Source organism: Sphaerodactylus townsendi, linkage group LG12 (genome assembly GCF_021028975.2).
Source record: "Sphaerodactylus townsendi isolate TG3544 linkage group LG12, MPM_Stown_v2.3, whole genome shotgun sequence".
In the NCBI taxonomy this organism is placed as follows: Eukaryota; Metazoa; Chordata; class Lepidosauria; order Squamata; family Sphaerodactylidae; genus Sphaerodactylus; species Sphaerodactylus townsendi.
The window spans coordinates 11,735,691-11,757,229 of record NC_059436.1 but is presented as its reverse complement, the minus strand read 5'-3'; the positions used below and the strand labels follow the sequence as shown (position 1 = coordinate 11,757,229).

Genomic DNA, 21,539 nt, shown 5'->3' with positions numbered 1-21,539 from the left:
TGCAGTGTAACATCAAAGACTGTTTCAGTGGACTGAAGGTTCTGAAATCCATGATCCATGCAACCACAAGCAAAAGATGCATATGCAACAGGATCTGGAAGCCAGACTGAAGCAAAAATATTGAGTCAGCAGTTAATAATATGAGCTTTCAAAAAAACCAATAGAAATTATCACTAAGACATTGTCACTGGAGACTCATAAGATTGAACTAAAATTTGCCATTCTTATGAGCACTAAATCCCTTCTTTGCAACACCTGAGCCACAGTCAAGTATATACTTTTAATCAGGCATATCCATTTTCCTTTGTCTGCTTGGGTGTGTAAGGCACACACACACACATGGGAATGCAAAATTAACTGAATCATTAAATTACAAGCAAGTTGATTTGGAAGATCTTCTTAAAAATCATTTTACCTTACAAACTAATATTGTATTTCCAATGCAGAGCAGAAATATTGGGGGGCATTAAAAGGGGATCTTCATCCAGACATGATTGCCTTTTCTGGGTTCTGTTTTCCCAAACTCCTCTCCATTCCCTCCTCTCTCTGCATCTAGTATTACTAGCTGCCCCCCATGTATACTTTTCTAGTTCAGATGAACACAGGAAATGGTCTTCTACTTAGTCAGACCACCTGCTACTTGCTCCTTTTAACTGCAGATGCCAAGTACCGAACCTGGAATCTTGTGCATTCCAAGCAGATATTCTACGAGAGAACCATAACTGTCAGGAAGGGGGAAGATGCCTTTCAGATTAGCTAACAAGGATATACTTCCCAACCACGTGTGGGCCATCCAATGATGTCTGTGACATTGGTTCCATTAAGCAACCCAGCTCCTAGCTCACCACCAATTTCAGCACCATGGACAGAGGCCAATTTTATTTGACAAGTCAGTTGGGTTTGCGAAGACGCTTCTCAGCATCTTGGGTTCTGACTGAATTTTTCTGTTTTACTCCTTCAGGACAGCATCACACTCACCTTCTTCAACAGTTATCAGGAAACTTGTCCAGTGAAAAATGAACTTCCCCTCTCCTTTTGCATTCTGTGAATGCAGCAAAGAGCCACCCCTATCTGCAGTTCTCATCTCCTTTGTTTCTTTCATGAGCTGAATCACCCTTTTCTGTCTTTCCTTTTAGACCTTGGGCACAACAAGGAAGAAGGAAGTCACTTTAGGGGTCGGGAGGAGTTGCAAATGACTTGTCTCAGGAAGGCAACATTTTTTCATGCCTTTAGCTCCCTCTAGCTGACAAATAGCTGGGCTTTGCAATTCCAAGGCCCACATCATTCTAGACAAGGATACAGGCTACTAAGAAATGATAGAGATATGAGTGCTGATGCATTTTTGCCATGGAAAACTTCTCCAAAAAGCCATGCTTCTTCAAGAGCACCAGCTAGCTCTTAATTCAGATGATGAATGCTGTATCCATACTTCAAACCTTGCTGTGTTCTGCAAGGACAGCTTGCCTCTCTATTTCTTACCCTGAGCCAATATGGTTCCTCACTGATCAGGGCATTTTCCTTGCATGCCATCCAGCCAACTGCTTGCAGAAAGCCACAAGCTCAAAGCCTCCACAATCTTATAATCTGCTCATTTGCCAAGGGCAGAACTACATTATCGTTGGCCAAGGGCAGTTCCTAAAAACATAACTAAGGTTTTTTCCTTCATAATGTGTTGCATTTCTTCACATGGTTCACGTATTACAGTTACAGTTGTCCATTCATGTATGCCCAAGAAGGGTCAAGACATGCTTCTTCTAAAGAGATATTATGAGGTCTAAATTCTAGCCATATAGGTATGCAAACTACCTGAAAGGCTGTCCAGTGGAAGAGGACAAATGCTTGCTTCTCTCTGGCTCCAAAGGGCAGGCTCTATCTGATTGGCTTAAGTTACAGGAAGGCAGATTGTGATTGAACATTAGGAGAAGTTTCATTACAGTAACAGCACACCATCTTCCATTGGTGTGGAAATCTGGACAGACATCTTTTGGGAATGTCCTGCAGTGAACCTGGGTCTCTTTTATCTCTATTGTAGCTTCCGCAAATTAACGCGGTCACCATTGTTGCTGGGGAAGGGACAGCCCGATCTGGCATCTGCTGCTTCCCCGGTCTCACGAGGTTTTGTTTCACCTTGCAAGACCAGACTGCCTGCCACGCATGCGTGGTGGGCAGTCAGCGCAGGTCACTGATGTCAGGGTGGGTCGCCCTGACGTCGCTGGAGAGGTGGGCCGGGTAGCCTATATAAGGCTAGGCCCAGCCTCACTCTCCCCCTGTTTGCTGCAAGCCAGACGCATTCCCACCCTCCTCTCCCTTCACTTTGGTTGTTGTTAATGCATGTTCATTTGTTATAGTTTGTTGGCGAGTTGTGCATGGGGGACTGATCTATATTTGGGTGGACAGCAGGTGAGATACCTGCTTTAAGGAACCTCCTTAAGAGCTTTGGGGTAGAGCAAGCCAACGGGTTGCATGCCCAGATGTGGGCTTATATGGCTTGCGCCCCTGGCAGCAAGAGGAGTCTTCAGGAAGTGGCAACCGCCCATCTGGAATCTCTCATAGCTGCTCCAAAGTGGACGGGCTGGAGAAAAATTTAGGATGCTGGGGGACAGCACTTGGGCTGCCCAGCACACAGATCAGACCCCCATGCTGCGCCTTACACTTTTGTTTACCTCGAATCAATATGTTTAATAAAAGGCTATGGCCAACTTTTTACCACTTCAAACCAGGCTGTTGTTGTGTTAGTGTAAGGTTTAAACAGGTGGGAGGGCTTTTAGCTACTTCTCTCAGACAGCAAATTAACCACAAAACACAACCGTTTCCCTTTGTGTAAGATGAAGGTGGATCGATCTTGCTTGGTTCTACCTTTCGCTACAGCACACATGGCTTTTTGACTATGAATTCCACAGTTTTGCATCATTAAAGCAGGGGTCAAAGGGGCCTTTCCTTCCTCTTATTCCAATGCAAAGGCTGGTAGGACCCAATCAGTGTTTTTTCCACATCTTGCTTAGTCTGCAAGGATGCACCCACTGTTATCCTCTCTTTCCTAGCCCAACAAGGTTTGGAACAGTTCTGCAATAGTCATGAGCCATGCTTACATCTGCACTCTTGTTTGCCCATGTCACACAGGGCAGTCATCATGTGAAAGAACTGTTCATGTGGTGCCAGCTATCCCATGTGAGTTCAGACCCATGGTGGTTCTTAAATAAGGCCTTTGGGGGTTCAATGGCATAATGGTTAAGAGCAGGTGGACTCTAATCTGGAGAACCAGGTTTGATTCCCCACTCCTCCACAAGAGTGGCAGAGTCTTATCAGGTGAAGTGAATTTGTTTTCCTGCTCCTACACATGAATCCTGTTGGGTGACCTTGGGCTAGTCACAGTCCTCTCAGTTCTCTCTCAGCCCCACCTACCTCAAATCCAAACTCTCCCTCGTCATCTTCTTCTTTGTAGTATGTCTGAGGACTGCAAGGGGCATTAAGTGTTTTGCTAAGCATCAGTACAAATTCCCAGGATGAGCAAAGGAACTGTCTTCAAGATCAGACGTGTGCGGCAGTGCCAATAATTACTGTGCTGGATTGTGTTTACATAGCAAACACATGGTGGAAAGGCAAAAGGAAACAGGCCCATAGGGACGCCATCCAAATGTCTGCAAGAGATTGATGACAGATGCCACAGCATTGCCCAGTGCACAGAAAGGTGAAGGGACAAGCTCATGCTGTATGTAAATTCCAAACGCTGGAAGCTAATGCCTGTCTATTTCTGCGGCAGATAGACCTTGACAGCTCCGGTGGTATACATGGGAAATTAGCCATTGAGCTTCAACTGCTCCTGCAGGCAATTAGAAGGACTTGACTTTAAAAGGCCATATTTGTTTTAGACTCATCATATTTCCAAATACCACAGGAGCCTGGATTTTGCTGACTGGCCTGCATCAAAGTTCCCTTGCTTCAGCACTTAGGTAGTTTTAATAACTCCGTTGATTGCATTGGCACGGGCAAGAGGGCATCGCGCTGGGCATTGTGCATTTCAGCAGGTTCAGAGAGGCATGGTGCAAAATCAACTTCAGCCAAGGCTGAAATGGCCTTACAGAAAAGAAGGGTACCGAGTTCACATCTCCCCCGCCCTTGAGACTATGCAGCTGAGGGCTGCTGTTCCAGTTATCTTCTCCACGATGTTGTTGATATTGTCTGATCATCACACCTGTGTCGGAAACTGCAGAGAAAATAGTGAGAAACAGAATGGTAAAGAATCTTTCGGTTGTGTTTTTTGTTAGATTTACACAACCAGAGCAAAACTAGACAGGATGGGTCTGGAAACCTTGGAACCAGTTTTTAAGCATGGAGTGAGAGTGGTGCAAGGTGGCAGGGGAAAAGTAGCATTTGTTAAGTCCTCTTGTTGCTACACCTGTGAGAGTAACCTCATCCCATAGTGCCCGTACGCCTTGTAAACTTGGAATTTCTGTGAAATCTGAGCAAACTCCTTTTCTTCTTTTCCAGGTCCTGAGCAATGAGAACACATTAACCCTGAAAAATGTCCGGCAAGAGGATGCTGGGAAATACGTGTGCCGAGCAGTAGTGCCCCGTGTAGGTGCTGGAGAGCGGGAAGTATCCCTGACTGTCAATGGTATTTAACTTCAGCTTTCTTTATGAAAATCCCAGTTTATTATCCCTTTTTAAAAATGCTGAGATTTCTTCATTAGCAAACCTTCACAAATGGTTTACTAGGACTACTGTAAACTAGGGCACCGGAGCCAGGTAGCATTCTACTTAAAATAGGTGTAAGTGGTTTCAGTGTAAGGTATGTTGCTTGTTCCGTGTGCTGCGATGCATAATCAAGAGCAGAATCTGGGATTCCTGTTCTTCCATCTAGACTCTACTATACCACATAAAGGCAAGGCAAAGCTCTTTTCTGGGAGAGTCAGACCGGAGCATGAATTTTCATGCTGCCTCCCCCCTGTACGCACTCCTTGAGGCCCGTTCAAAATTCATTTGTGTTGATGAACATAAAAGTGGGTAAATACAACGCAGGCATCAGCACAATTTAATATTCAATGCAGATTATGCTGGAGAGAGAAGCCAAGGGCAACCCAGCAGGGCCATTGAAGAGCCACCTCTTCCCAGCCTTCCCATCCGGCTCATTGTCTCCTGCCTTCCCACCTCCCTGTTGGCTGCCACAGTTTAATTGCAATTCAAACAGCTTGCAGAAAACATTTGATGAGAACAAAGAACCTGGCTTCCCTCACTTCCAGCACAATAACCCTCCCACTCAGATTTTGGAGCAAAGGAATAAATAGCTGAAGCACTTGTGCTTACAGTAGGAAAGGTGAGACATTCCCAAGTAGACAGGTCAACTTTAGACTTTTCCAGATGTTACTTTTGAGGGTGCCCAGGTGTGCATACTGGGTGTACTCACTGCCTACCATCTTCTTGATAATGCACAGTCATCATCTCATCTAATGTGGGCACTAGGCATTTTTTCTACATGAAAAGCAAGAACAGTAACTGAGCATATCAGAAGAATAATCTGGAGAACAGGATTTGTTTCCACCTTTCTTACACATGATGCTATGATTGTGTGTTCCTGAATGGCAGGGGGTTGGATGTGATGGCCCTTGTGGTTTCTTCCAGCTCTGTGGTTTCTTCCAGCCTGTAGTGTGACCTTGGACTACTCACAGTCCTTCAAAACTCTATCAGCCCCACCTACCTCGCAGGGTGACGGTTGTAGGAAGAAGAAAAGGAGGAGTATGTAAGCTGCTATGAGACTCCTTACAGTTGAGTAAAGTGGGGTATTAACCTAAACTCTGCTTTTTCTTCTTCTTCTCAGTACTCCCAAACTAACACAAGAAAAGGTATCCTGCTATAGCGGAAACTGACAAAAGTGAAAAGGAAGTAAAGTTTTCTAGGGCCCCTTCTGCACATGCAGAATAATGCACTTTCAATCCACTTTCAATGAACTTTGCAGCTGTGAGAATAGCAAAATCCACTTGCAAATGACTGTGAAAGTGGATTGGATGGATCTGCACATGGATCTGCATGTGCGGAAGGGGCCTAAGAGAATGATCCTGTTAAGCTGTAGTTATTTGGGAGAACTCAAGAAGAAGCCCCAAAGCCCTGGCCACTGACTAGCATCAGCTCCTCCCCCAGCTTTACCCCCAAACTGCCCTCACTATGCCAGAAGTGCCAGCAGGAGCGCAGGGACACTGGCAAGGCAATAGCAGTACATCTCACAGCTGGGGAGGGCTGTGGCGACCACCCATCAGTGGATCCACCTCTCTGCAGGTGCAAGTGCCCTGGAGAGGACAAATCCATGGGCACAGTTCTGCACCACTCTCAGCGGCAGATCCTCCCCCCCTTTGGATGGGGGTCATAATCAAACAATATCTGCAACAAAAGACAGGCTGCCAGAGTCCCTTGTTCTGCCTACAGCCATGACCCACATAATGAGAGAGTTGCAGAAAGAAGATCCTCAGGAATGTTAACACTTTTTCATTGGTGAGGTCAGGAACTTCCAAGCTGCCGGAGACAAAGACAGCCTTAGGCTTTTCATTAGGGCCGTGGTTTGGCTCAGACTTTTGCAAATAGTGCTATTTCTCCTCGGGCACAATGGCGATGGTTGGCTTCTGGCTTCTGTGCTGCTCTCAGCTTCCAGGAACTAACAAAGTTTTCTTTGCGGTGCAATCATCCTTCTTTTTGTTAACACCATTGTCTGGCATTTGGGATAAGGACAGGAAAAGAGCGATTCCAGATAGAAGGCCAGCCTGACAAGATTACCTGCCGCAAATTGGTTTGTGCTGTATTTCTCGTTTGTGACAATCAGTCATTTATCCTTATTATTACATTGGAGAGGGCCTTGCGTGTGATAAGATCACCCGTGCACATCCTGTCTGAGGGCAAGCACCTCGCTTTTCTTACTGGGGCTGGCCAAAACCAGAATAGAAAAAGGTTTTACTTATAAGATACTGAGATATATTTTATTTTTATCCAGGGAGGTGATTTCCGCCCTTCTCCAGCCAGGTTTTGTCCCATGAGGAAAATGTTTGGTCCTAATGGATGAAACTCACAGTTTAGAATTATGGGCCTTCTGCTCTTGACAGAAAAAATCCTCCAAAGAAACCCAATATTCAGGGATTGTCTAGAAGCAAGGTTTCTTCTGAAATAAGTCTGTGGTAGAAAACGTCCTTATCTAGTGAGGGGGGGGAATCTGCTGGAACTCCCCTAAAGGTAGCTGAGGTAACCTTTCCTTCCCACACGACACTTAACTGAGGACTTCCTGTTTTGGAGGAAGCTGTGCTTTGTGGCAACATTTTGATTGTGTGAAAGAACAAGGTTTTGTTCTATTACCTGAAGCTTGAGATTCTAAACTAGGGTGTCTTTAATCTCTACAACATATGAAATGAAAAGAGGGAGACTGGAAAACCCTAAGGGCTCACAAATGGAGATTGATTAGTTTTGTCTGAATGCAGTTCATTTTTACGGGACACGATTGAAAAATCAGAAACAGACTCAGTTCCATGACCTTCTTTGCCCCATGTTGCTAGTTTATACTTATTTCAAAATAACCTCATAGATTAGGACATCTATACATATACAGTTCAGTAGTGTGTTCCAAACTAGCAAAATACATATCTGGGGGAGAGGGTATCTCCATCTCAGCAAGGTTCTCTTTCACTTTTAAACCATGCCATCTATTTACCTATTGAGAAGACAGTCTGTTAACCTAGTGATGAAACCTGTAATAGTTCTCCCTTAGAAGGTCTTTTGTCCACTGGTGAATTTTACAAATGGTATAAAATACTGGGTTCGGTTTCTTATGGGTAATAATCATGGCAGAGCTATTCATCTTGTTTTCTTTTGTTGGAGGACTGGCAAGGGCACTTTAACAGAATGCTTGAGCTAGGCAAATGAAGTCCTGAAGGCTTGTTGTTTCTATGGACAAACTATGCTATAGCAGTAGGATAATTGTTACTGATTAGAAAGGTGGTTGGGTTTTGTTCTGATCTGGATGGATGGACCAGGCAAGGCCAATCATCAAAGCAGGAAAGCTGTGCAGGGTTGGCCCTGGTTAGTATTTGGATGAGAGACCATCAAGGAGGTCCAGGGTTACTGTGCAAAGGAAGGCTATGGCAAACCATCTCTGTTTTACTCTTGCCTTGAAAATGCCTTTCTTTCTTTCTTTCTTTCTTTCTTTCTTTCTTTCTTTCTTTCTTTGACTTATTATACCATCCACCCCTGGAGGGCTCTGGTACAAAAAGAATTAAAACACCATAAAATACCAAATAATTACAGTTAAACAACTAAAAGCATGAGCAATCAACACAACATGATTAAAACATAACAGATGGCAACTCAACATATAGCCTCCTTTCCCCCTGGGAGGGGATTGGGCACAATGATGATAGCAGTCAATTATAATGCCATACAGGGAATGGCACATCAGCGACCAGCATCCCCAAAAGCCTGGCAGAACAACTCTGTTTTGCAGATCCTGCGGAACTGCTCTAGGTCCTGCAGGGCCCTGGTGACCAGAGGCAGAGGGTTCCACCAGGCAGAGGCCACAGCAGTAAAAGCCCTGGCCCGGGTCGAGGCCAGTCGCATCATAGAGGGGCCAGGGGCCAACTGCAAATTTGCCCCTCAGAACAAGAGGCAGACTGGGGATATAGGGGGAAAGATAATCCCTAAGTTATGAGGGTCCCAGGCCGTGAAGGGCCTTAAAGGTCAAAACCAACACCTTTAAGACGATCCGGTATTCCATTAGGTCCCTGTAAGTCGACTGCACTTTGATAGCAAACTTCAGAAAGTGCCAGCATTGCACAGTGTTTGTGACCAAAGAAAGACCCTAGTAGATGAAATGCTAGATGGCTGTGGGCCCTTGCCACAAAAAAGACATTTACAATCATTCAGTCACCTTCCAGGTATGTGTTACCGTGCAAATGAGTTGATCTATGGGATTCAAAGCACAGCAAATAACTGTCTTTCTGTTGAACTGATCCCAGACTGATGTTGACAATATGAAAGCGACCACATGACCAAAATGTCCTCCTCCAGGTGCTATCGGTGGCTTCAGAAGAAAGGGCACGATCCGCCCCTGGGAAGTTTCCTGCCTCCCTTTGATTCCAGAAAAGCCGTGAAGTCAGGAAATGGCCTTCCCTTTTGTCAAAGCCTCTGGGGTTGCACAAATAAATTGGCACTGAGGCTCTAAAAATAACTGTGAGACCGATAGTGCCACCATTTATATCCATAGCAACACCATCTAAAGACTTTAGCTGCCTGTAGATTGTCTTGCGCTCGGCACCAAATGCCAAGCAGGGAGATTGGCAGCCTTTGCTAGCAAGCCTCTGCCTGTTGGGGAAATCAAACTGCAGTCCCCCAAACTGCAAAAAGTCTGTTACTTCACACTGTTATTTCTGGGCCTGTTCATTTTCTCAAGAATTATTATTTAGGTACATCCTGTTATCATGGTGATAAGCTTCAGACACTGAACTCCCAGAACTATGTAATCATCTCAGAGCTCCTTGTTTTTGTGCTACTCAACATCTTTCTTCACAAGGAGTTGGGGAAAGGGGTGGATGCCTGCTTTTTTTCATTACTAAAACAGTTTTCATCAAAGAATCTGAATAGTGACCATGATTTAGGAGACTGAGCTCCACGGATCTTAGAGAACAATGTTTGCATGATCCTTTAGATGAGGGCGGACATATTGCCGGCAGGACCACCAGCAACCACCGTGGGATTTGCTGCAACCTGACCTTCATGATTCATCCAGGCCTGGCTGCTTGCTACTGCTTGCAGCCATCCCACAAAACCCACTGTGGTATAATGGTTAGAATTTCACGGCAGGATCTGGGAGGCCCAGGTGCAAACCCCCAGTCTGGAAGCAGTCGTGCACACACAGCATAGATGTTATGGGGATACAATGGAGGAGAGGAGAATGCTGTAAGCTGCTTTGGGTCTCCATTGCAATGCAAGGTGGAAGTAAATAAATAAATAATAAATAATAAATAAAATAAATAATCATAAAATAAATAATCATAAAATAAAGGAAGTAAATCAATAATAAATATAGCTGAAGATAAAGTTAGGTTGGTGGGTAAGTGGAAAGGAGAGAAAGAAGCAGGGAGAAGGGAGGACATGAGGGTTGCCCAGAGGAGGGAAAGAAGAGTAGTGTAGGGAGGGGGTGCAGGGGAAAATAAGGTGCCCCGGGCAAGCCCTCCACACAACTGACACCAGACTTGGTCAGACTTTTCCAGAGAGAGACGTCTGGTGAGAGGGAAGGGAAAACTGAAGGCAGGGTTGGGTTGGGCTGGGGCGGAGCGGGGGGCTGGTGGTTGGGAAGGAGAGAAAGAGGCAGAAAAGGGGCTTTCAGAGAACAGAAAGGGAAAAGCAGGGGAGGAGAAAATGGGATGCCTCCAAAAATCCCGTGTCATATTATCCAATTTTGAACTGAGCCACAGAGTGTGGATAAATAGAGATAAATAGATATATCCACAGAGTGTGGATAAATAGAGATAAATAGATATAAAAAATCTCAGCGGGAATTTTTCTACAAACCTGAAGGAAGTCCCACATTCACAGAAAAATATGAAATCTTTTTAAAAAATGCATCATGGGATTAAAACTCCCCAAAATAATCGAACTAATCCTGGTAGCTTTAAAAAAAGAATGCCCACTGAGCTCTCTTTTTTCCGCGATTGGTGGGCAACTGTACTGTGTCTCACAAAAAGATAAAAGCATGGACAGTAGTAGTGTGATGGAAGTGCATGCTTCCACAGTAGAAAAATAGTCCCAAAGATTATGAACAGGTAGGCGAGCGAGTGGGGAGGTGGGGGCGGGGGCTTGAGGAGGTTGTTGCTGGGCCCACAGGGCAATGAGTGGCTTGGTGCCGCTGCCTCACCTGGCCCGGCTTGTTCTTTGGGGTAGGGGGAAGCTTGAAGGGGGCTTTGGAGGGCTACTGCCGGACCCGGCTTAGTTTTTGGGATAGGGGGAGGGTTGGAGGGGGAGGAAGTGGCATCAGATGAATTAACTGTTCCACTTATATCTTTTTGTGAGACAGAGTATACCAGCAATTATGGCAATATGGCCAAGCCTTGTAAATTCCATGCTGACGCAGGTCAAAAACTCTGTGCTGAAAGGGCATCCCACTGAATTGCTTTTTGTGCATTTTTAAAAGCATGTAGAGGGCTCCTTCCCTTCTCCCCCGCCTCCCAAATCATGCTATATGACCTGAATCTTTAGGACTGGACATTAAAGATTGGACATCACGGTGGCCTGAATCTTTAGGATTGGACATTAAGCTTTCTTAGGTCAAAAACCAGGGATGAAGAGGCAGATGAAAAAAAAACCCAGGACCATCAGTGACTTGTTTGGCACAGGAGATCTCTTCCTGGCCTTGGGCGGGAGTTGGGGGCTTATATTGAAATCTGGGCACAGCAGCATCAGCTTCTTCTGCCAGTACTTTAACCTCAGATCTGTGAAGCCATCGTTTGAAAGGAAAGCTGCAAGCACAGCGTATGGAGCACAAAAGCCCTGACTTCCAACCATAGCAGACAGGAATCCAAGCCAGTGATTTTCCTTTCAGAAATTAGCTACCTCCCGCGGGCCCCTCTTTGCCTTATCTTCTGCCTCTTGCCGCATCTTTGCGCAAAGCCCGATGCCTTGTCACAAAGTGTGACTCAAATGTTTACTTCAGAAATCCCCCCTTGGGAATCTGCCCTCCTTCAGATATGTCAGGTACGCTGAACTAGGCCATGAGCCAGTTCTGTTTCCCACTCAGCTTAGCATGATACAATTGAGGGGAAAGTTTGGTTGGAAAGTAGGGGGGGGCACATCACATAGCCCACTCTTTGTTTCCTTCCTCGTGCCAGCAAGCAAATTGCCTTTGCCGTCATGAATGTAACATGCCTGCTATGTGGGCTGGCTGTTCATTGTTTTCCTTCCTTGCTCGCATTAGTGCATAGAAATGCAAATCTGTTTTAATGAAAGGGCTAATAAACAGCAATTATGTTCCCGGCTCTTTTGCTGTTCCCCTGAAACAATTTCCTTCCCTGTCCTTCGGAGACAGTTCTCTGCCGATTCGCTCATGGGCTGGGAGAAGCGGCAGGTTTTATGCGTGGTGTGCTCAGAGGTGCCCTAAAAGGTCTGAACGCTCAAACGCTGAAGTCAAGGTTGATGAACAAACATTAATTTGCTGATCCTCTTTGTACGTTTGTGTGCGTGTTGAGAAGCAAGCAGGGATGGCCATCTCTGGGTAGGGCTCAGAGATCTCTTCCTGGTCCAGAATTACAACTGATCTTGTGTAGAGAGATCAATTCTTTTAGAGAAAATGGCAGCTTTGGAGGGTGGACTTGATTATACTACATCCCTGCAGAGCTTTCCCCAGCCCAGGCTCCCACCCTCCCACCCACCCAAAACCTCCAAGAATTTCCCAACCTGGAACTGGCAATCCCACCAGCTGACACCAGGTTTCCTGCACCCTTTAGAATTCCCTTTAGAATTCTGGCAGACGTTAGCAAGCACTTGGCTGGATCTATTCTCCATGACCAAAACTGTTCTTACATCTAGTAAGTTCACATGCTGAGTAGAATAGTTCATCTTAACCTTCTGCATGGCATGTTCTTTTTCTGTGTGCATATATTTTTTTTCATGGAGCAGTTTTACAATATAATACACCAGTGTCCAGCTTGGTATGGTATCTCTCAGAGGTGTATCTAGGGAAAATGTAGCCCAGTGCAAAATGTGAGCCCACCCCCCCTGGTATGGGCTGCCCCCCCCCCCCCCCCCCCACACACACACACAAACAACTTTTTTTGCACCAAGTCTTGAAGTCAGTTTATGGATCTGGGAGGAATGAGGAGGGGTGTGGGGGCAATTCTCCCCCCCATGTGACTAAATGGCTGCAGCTCAGGGACATTTGACCCCATATGTCCCCCGGGGTGGTATGCCCCTGTTGGGAGGCCCATTGCTCTGCCTTCATTCTCAGGGCATGGCTATAAGGGAGGCCAAGAGCAGACAAGGACATTAAAACACTTGAAGCTTCCTCGTAGTGAATAAGGCCATGGATCCATCAAGGCCAGTATTGTCTACTCAGGCCGACAGCAGTTCTCCAGGGTCTCAGAAAAGTGTTATTTCACATCACTTACTGCTTGGTCCTTTTAACTGGAGATGGCAGGGATTGAACCTGGGACCTTCTGCATGCAAAGCAGAGGCTCTTCCACTGAGCTGCAACTCCTTGATTCAGCTCCAGGCTGTGGCAACCATAGCAACAGGTGAAGGCTCAATGTGGTTCAGCCTGCTGCTTTCATTCAAGGCAGCAGCCCACCAGGAAACATGCCGGTTAACTCAAGAGCCGGTCCACCCCGATAAGGGCTAATCTGAATTCTGCTTTCCTCCAGGATTGGATGGTTTCATAAATCACCATTTTTACAATAGAATAATAGCTTTGTTGAAGTCCTACAAAAGCTGGCTGTTGTGGGTTTTCCAGGCTGTGCGGCCACGGCCTGGGAGTTTGTGCACCTAATGCTTCACCTGCAGCTATGGCTGGCATCTTCAGAGGCGTATAACAGTGAGAAGTGTTTCTCTCCATGGTCACACAGCCCAGAAAACCCACAATAGCCATCTGATTCTGGCTGTGTAAGCCTTCAACAATACATCCTACAAAAGCCTTTCTGAACAGTCCGTTTTTCCACATTACTTGGCCAAAAAGCATGTACTAGGCCAGTGTAAAGGATTCAATGGTGTTGATGGTGAGGTAACCTTGAGTGCATTCCACAGCCCGGGCGATGGGCCAGATGCATCGGCGGAGACTTTATCTTTGCGCGGGAGATGAAGCCTCTGTTCCCATGGGAAGCAGGAAGGGGGGATGGGGTGACTGGTATTATAACCTGTGCTTCTGGCGGGAAGTGTCATTCCTGCCACTGCGTGTACTTGAGCTTTCTAAGATGTCTTAATAAATGGACTTTTACCCCAAAGCCTTTTATTTCTGCGTCTATGGAATTCCTTACATTGTGGCAGGAAACTTAATTCATCTATATTCCTGTGCAGTGGACATCTTTCCTGGCAATGGAGAGGTCGAATTTTAATGCGGAAGGTGCGGTAGCCCCCAAAGAGGGCTCCCACCTTTCCCTTCTGGATCTGGAGGAACCAGCAGGAGAACGGGCCTCGCTAGTGGATCTTTCCCGTTCTCGTGATCAGCACGAAGTCTTCCTTTACTCCGCTGGAACGAGGGACGTGATGACGCACCATGGGGACTTCCATGAGTCGTTTGGGGCCTGTCTATGGATCGATCGCCTGTAGATCGGATCTCTACCCGTTTTCATGTGGATTACAAACCTCAGATGCAACTCTGTCATGGAGGAGACGGGTTTGACCACCTTTCATGCGGCAACCCAGGAATCCATTGAACCATTCCTGGACTCGTGATTTTGGTGATGTTCCCAAAGAACCACCGTGGCATTGAAGCACTGGGGCCCCGCCCAAAGCGACACCGGGACTAAACCTGGAATTGGGAGGGGTATCCGCACCGCTTCCCAATCGGACCCCTAATTCCGGGCCAGCGACCGCACCTGAGGTGCCTCGGGAGCCACCGGTGGCTGCGGCGGCTACGGTGTCTCCGATCCCTCGCTTCCAGACGACGAAGAGTCCGAAGAAAGCCTGCCTTCCCAGCCGGACCGGTTTCCTCTCCCATCGAGGGAGGACTGGGATGAGGAAGTGGAGATCGACTGCGTGAGGCCCAAGCGGCTTGGAACCGTGAACGCCAGCTATGGGAGGAGGAACGGGCACAGTTGCAACAAGAGCGCGAAAACCTGCAGAGGGACCGGGAACAGCAACGCAAAGAAGTCCAGCTCGAGTTGGACCGTGCTAAAGACGCGCTCCAACGACAATATGCCCAGAATCGGTCAGTCCATGATAAAGTCCTGGAACAGTCCAGACTGGATTTACAACGGCAACGCTGAAAGCGTTCAGTGGCTCTGCGCACGCAGTGAGCTCACTGAAGCCCTTAAACGGGACGAACTGGCTAAATTGGAACGAGAAAAAGCTGCTTTGCATGCGCACCAGGATGCATTGACTCGCAAGGAGAGGGATCTGGCTGCGTTGGAGAGGGAACTAAGGAGGCAGCAGACCGGGAAGCCCCAAGTTGGAGTCTATGTTGTTACTGATCATGCCGGTGCCAGGGCCCACGTACCTGGGTCCTGCCACCAAATCTACGCCAGCGGCGCCAGCGCCCATTCGGGCTCCCCCCATACAACAGCTGCCTGCCCAGCCTGCTTCAACCCGCGCAACCACCTCCCCAGCAGGCACCAAGAGTCGTCGAACGGGGCTACTATCGCCTCACATACCAGCCCGTTTTGATGGGACCGCTTCCAAACTTCCCTACTTCATCTTGCAACTCAATGCCCACTTGAAGACTATGATGATCTATACCGGTCTGAACGCTTTGAAAAAATAAGGGACATCGGCTCAGTCCTGGATGGGGCAGCAGCCGACTGGTTCGTGACTGTTTTGGATTTGCAGGATGAGGACTCTCGTGACAGTGCCCGTGATTCCTCCAAGCTTTAAGAGCGCGCCAGGGATCCAGGCGCCGAGAATGAAGCTATCCGCACCATCGAAACCATCCAGCAAGGCAACCGCCGGTGGGCAGAATTTGTCCGGGAGTTTCGTGGGGCGGCTGCTCGACTTCCGCCGGATTGGCCTGAACGCATGACATGCGAATACTTCTCAGATGCTGTGGACAACAAACCACGGAAACGGTGTTTTTAATTCCGGGTTCCTCCAGTACTACATTCTTGGGGCGGATTGGGATCCAGTTGGGTCTCAAGTGGCGCTTCCCTCGCTTGGAATACGCCATCGTCAAGGAGGCCGCCCACGCCCTAAAACCACTCACTGTGTTCCACCAAATCAAGCTTCTTCCAGCCGCTCCTACCAAACCCGACTCTCTGAACGCCGCCGCTTCACTTGGGTTGTGTCTTTACTCGCGGAGGGCCAGGTCATCTAGCCAGCCTAACTGTCCTGGAAGAAGCAAAACCAACTACCGCCTCCAGCTCGCTGCACTGCGCCTGCCAAACCACCACGCAGAGTCCGGGGCCCGCCTCCCACTGGCTCTCGCCGGGCCCAAAGCGGGTGGACCGAAGGCGACCCAGAGGAGGGAAGCAGCTGTTTGTTTCTTCAGCCCCCCCATGGACCATGGGCCCTACTCCTGACGCTGGTGAAAGGTAGAAGGCAGCGCTTCCCATTACTGTTCAAGCATTCCTGGCTAACCCCGCTTAAACTTACCTTCTCGCATTATAGCGCCTCGAATACGCCCTTGTGGATTCCTCGGGCTGCTCCCACTGCGCCGTAATGCAGACCCCAGGTGGCAGAGGAGCTAGGTCTGGACCGAATTCCCCTGGCTAAGCTCTATACCATTTCACCCAAATGGACGGCAGCCCCTCGAAACTAAGGACCGCCCAGTTTAAAACACAGCCGGTTCTCCTCCGCTGCGCCGACCATTGGGGAGAAAATTAAATTTTCATTTTGGCGCCAGTGGCCAAACACTCCATATAATAGTTTTGGGCATACCGCCCTTTGGTTATTGTTACATGAACCAAGAAATTCCCATTTGGAAAGAAAGGATCCTATGAATTCACTTCGACCCTCCCCGCGTGGTGAACACATGAATTGGGAAGAAAACCCAACGCTCTCCTGACACATCCCTCTCTGGCTTCCTCAGTGATTGCTCCCGATTCTATTGGCATCCCACCAATTCGCATATCAGGATCTAGCCAGAGTTTTTCAGGAGCAGGGAATGCGATCAGTTGCCACCCCACAGAGACACTGACTGATAAAATTGTCATACAACCAGGGGCGCAACTACCCAAGGGTAGAATCTACCGCGATGAGTCCCAATGAGGAGAAGGAACTCACGTGCCTTCTTAGACAAGAACCTTGCTCGCCATTGGTTCTTCATACGGCGGGCTACCAAACACACGCGACGCTGCTCCCCGCTTTTGTTTGTCAAAAAGAAAGATGGGTCTTTACGGGCTTTGCACCAGATTATCGAGGTCTCAATGCGGTCTCCCTGTCCAATGCAAAATATCCTTTGCTCTTTGATCAAAAGACCTTTTTAGATGCACTTCGGCAAGCGAGGAACGCATTTTTACTAAATTGGACTTGAGAGAAGCTTACTACAGAGTCAGAATTGCTGAAAGGCTATGGAACACCTGACTGCGTTTAACACAAAGTTTGGACAGGTTTGAATATTTAATAATGCCATTCGGGTTAGGAGTGGGGCCCCCCGGAGCTTTATGGCGGCCCTTATCAACGAAGTTCTCCATGATTTACTGTACAAAGGAGTTGTTGTATACTTAGATGACGTAGTTTAATTTACTCACAAAGCCATAGAAGAGCATGAAATGTTGGTTCGAGAGGTATTGGAAACGCTTTGCTTGTAACAACTCTCTCTTTGCCAAACTCTCTCCAAATGCTGTTTCCATCAGACCTCCATTGACTATTTGGGTTACCGGATCTTCGCCGAGGGCTTAAAAATGGATCCTGCTAAAATTGACGCAGTCCTCCAATGGCCTGCCCCCACCAACCCGCTATAAAGAACTCCAGTCGCTTTTCTTGGTTTTGCCTAATTTCTATCGTGACTTTATACCCCAGTCCGCTGAACTGACTCTCCCTCTCACAGACCTCTTACGCCATCTAAGCGGTAAGCGATCCACTGTCCGCCAAGCCCGGGGCCCCCCTTTCCTGGTCCTGAGGAATGTCAAACAGCCTTTCAACAATGTTAAAAATCTGCTTTTACCCACTGAACCTTATCCTAAAGCACCCATTTGGACCCAGAGATCTCCCGCTTTTGTGGTTCTAAATGCGTGGATGCTCTCGGACAAAGCACTTGGGGCGCCCTGTTGCAGAAAAAATAAAGATGGTAGGAACTGGTTCCCGTGTGCTTATTTGTTCTAAAAAGTTCTCCTGGTGCCAACTCAACTTCCTGGACTGTGGGAGACAAAGCAGACTGCGACCATCAAAAGTAGCATCTCTCCACTTGGCGCCCACACTCGGCTGGAGGGGGCTAAAGCACCCCTTTCAAGTTTGGTCGGATCATAAAAACCTGGCAGCTCTTTCCACCCCCACCCTCAGAGATGTCTCAGAACAACTTCAATGGGCAATGATTTCTTTTCTCGAACTACTCTTTTACAGTCCATTTTTTCCCAGGGAAAACCAACAAACTGGCTGATCGCCGCTACCTGCCCGGGGAGAGGGTGGAGGCTGCCTTTACGTGGGACATCTCCACGCACTGTTCTTTCTCCCTCCCAGTTGGGGTTGGCTGGTCACCCGATCTCAAAGCGTCCGCTTTCTCCCTCCACCCCCCCCCATTCCCAGTCTCGTACTCTCCTTTCCTGCGGGAACTGGAGGAGGCGGGGCTGCACGCAAACCTCCAGCAGCCGAAGGAGACCTTTAACCCACCATGTGCGTTTAGAGGGGAATGGGAGTTTGGCGGAGGGGGGAATGTTGGTACGTGCCTCCCCCCCTCCGCAAGCAGCAGTTCTTGAGGCTTGCCACGCATGCCCGTTCGGCTGGACATTTTGGCTTTTGAAAACCCTGCATTTAGCCCCGGCCCGGCAGTAAAGCCTCTCTTGGTGGCGCCGCTAATGCGCAATGACATTACTGAGGCATACATTAAAGGCTGCTCTCGGTTTGTGCGAAAGAAGTTAAGACCATTCCGGGGGAAAGCCCCCCATGGACTGTTAGAAACCTCTCCCGGTAGCTCTCCCGCCTCTTTGGGAGGTCATCTCTATGGACTCTTATTACAGACTTGCCCGAAAGTCATGCGCAAACACAGTTTTTTATGGGTGGTGGTGGACTCTTATTCTAAGCAAGCCCATTATTTTATTCCATGTGCTTCCGCATTCCCTCCGCCTCCTAAACAAGTTGGCACGGGCTGTTTTATTCAACATGTTTACCGCCTCCATTCCGGCCCCGTTAAGGTGGTCTTCCTCGACCGCGGCCCCCCAATTCATCTCAAAGTTCTGGAAAGCGTTTTTTGGAGGTTGTTGGGGAGCTTCGGTAATCGCCGCCTCTACCACGCTCAAAGTGACAGGCGTAGGACGGAGAGAATCCAGACAGAACCCTAGAGCAGTATTTACGTGCCTAACACTCAACTACCACCAAGACAATTGGTGCGAGAGCTTGACATTCCGCTTAAGCGGAGTACGCCTATATGTAACAATGCGGTTCATAGTAGTACAAAGAAAACCCCCTTTGAAATTGTGTCCTGGTCGCTCCTTCCCGCCGTTGCCACAACTACCCGCAGCTGCTTTGGACCCCCCAGAATTTCAACAATGGATTTCATCCCTAGCCGAGGGATGGAAGTCGGTCCAGACCGCCTTTACAGCAAGGCAAAAGGACTCCCAAAAACTGCAAAGCCGGATAAACACCGCTCGGATTTTCCTCATGCGTGTGGGCTCCTGGGTGTATTTATCTGCCAAAAAATCTCTAGAGACGATGGTACATAGATATTCCAAACGCTTGGCAAGAGATTTGTGGGACGCTTTTTCAAGATTACTAAAGTGATTAATGATGTCACTGCCCGGCTTAGATTTTGCCTAACTCTCTTAGTAACATCCATCCTGTCTTCCATTCCAGCTTGCTCAAGGAGGCTCCCGCTTCCGATGCCTGGCTTACGCACCCACCGGAGAGTGTCCCCCACCGACTATTATTGATGGCCTACAAACACTACTACGTAGATACTAGCAGCGCTTATCCTGGACTTCCTCGCTTTAATCGCAAAACGCTTGTAATATTTAGTTTCTTGGGTGGGATATTCCTCTGGGTATAATCAATGGGTTTTATTCAGAAAACATTGAAGGCTCCCCACCCTTATTGCTGCTTTTCCACCGCGCTTTCCAAGCCACGTAAACCTTCGGGGGGAAGGGGTCTTCTCTTTAGGGAGGCAGAGTAGTAAAGGGATTCAATGGTGTTGATGGTGAGGTAATTTGCTTTGAAGTGCACATTCCCACAGCCCTCGGCGATGGGCCAGATGCATCGGGCGGGAGACTTCTTTATCTTTCTTGTATGGAGATGAAGCCTCTGTTCCCATGGGAAGCAGGAAGGGGGGATGGGGTGACTGGTATTATAACCTGTGCTTCTGGCGGGAAGTGTCATTCCTGCCACTGCGTGTACTTGAGCTTTCTAAGATGTCTTAATAAATGGACTTTTACTCCCAAAGCCTTTTATTTCTGCGTCTATGGAATTCCTTACAGCCAGAGACATTCTGCCAAAATAAGTGTAGAAGAATTTAGCTAGTTTCTCAGAAAACTGTCCGTCTGGTCCAAAAATGCTGGGCCGCGGCCATCTCTGACCACTTCTCCAGCACTGGGGACGGAAGTAGCCCCGAGGCTTCAGTAAGGTTAATTGGCCATAGATGCTTCTGTCTTTCTGCTTGGCATTTATCAAAGGCAAGCGGTTTCTGTCCCAGAGTCCTGTGGCACAAAGCACAAGAAGAGGCTCACAGTTCTCTCAGGGGAAGTTGACAATCTCCAAGTTTTCCTAGGCTGAAATGTGTTTGTACAGGGTGGGGGTATAAATACATGGAGGAAGCCTCTTGCTTTGTACAGGAGTGCCCTCTGCTGGGCACTCCCAGATCTTCCACAATAAGAATCAATTCCATCCATAAAAATGAGCAGTTCTTATGGGCCCTTAACGCCTGGGGCAGAAAACCTAACAGGCAATCTGCAAGGCAAAACAGTGACTTCCTCATTGTTCTGTCTTTTAACAGCAGCTGAAATACAGAGACTCTTCGAACAGTACAGTCTCTGGCTCTAGGCTCCCATCCCTTATTCTACAATAGCAAAAGGAATTGACCCTTAAGACAGGTGAGACGAGGACAAAGGCCTGATGTATTGCAATGGAAGTGGAATTCGGTTTGTTCCATGGTTCTCTGCTTACACAGAGTCTGCAGGAACACTGAAAGTGACTCAGCTCTCCTCAGACTGGGGTCAACTTTGTATTTCTCGCATCTTATGAGTATACCCCTTGCTATTGCCTGCATAACTGGTCCCTCCAGAGAAATCCACCAGTTTGTACAAGATTCTCATTGTGTTCAAAGGTGTAATATGAATAGTGCACGGCAGTGTTCCTAGCACTTGGGGCAGGCATGGTGCAGTGGAATGGCACAGGCATAATGCAACCATCATTGCTGGCTCGACATGGGGGACGGGGCGGTATATAAGCCTAAACTATAAATAAAATAAAAATAAGGCCTTGAGGTGGTGGACAAAGTTTGGGAAGGGGGTTTGGCTCAGAGAGAGCATCTTCTCTCCATGCAGAAGGTTCCAGTGTCAGGCCCTGGCACAGACAGCTAAGGATCAGATGATCTGAAAGACGTATGCTTAAGACCCTGGGGAGCCCCTTCCTGTTAGAGTAGACAATTTCATCTTTGGTAGATCAATGCCAGTGTTGGTTTAAGGCATCTTCATGTGTTCAGATGTTTAGTGTAAGGTGACCAGATGGTCACCTTACCTGTGAACAATTGTGACGGGGTAGGTGGCCTGTCAAGAGGGCAAGATTGCTCT

The 21,539-nt window shown here is 47.8% G+C and overlaps 1 protein-coding gene and 1 non-coding gene across 4 annotated transcripts in view; one reads left to right on the top strand and one right to left on the bottom strand.

The window, feature by feature from the left end:
- The window catches only part of KIRREL3 (kirre like nephrin family adhesion molecule 3), a 786,157-nt gene that overhangs the window by 707,179 nt on the left and 57,439 nt on the right, over positions 1–21,539 (top strand). For all 3 annotated transcript variants that reach the window (XM_048512011.1, XM_048512012.1, XM_048512010.1), the window contains exon 10: positions 4,489–4,615. In XM_048512011.1, coding sequence (XP_048367968.1) covers positions 4,489–4,615 — 127 coding nt within the window. The remainder of the gene's footprint in view (positions 1–4,488; positions 4,616–21,539) is intronic.
- On the bottom strand, positions 13,145–13,216 carry TRNAA-UGC. Its single transcript has one exon. It is a non-coding gene; the product is annotated as a tRNA-Ala (tRNA).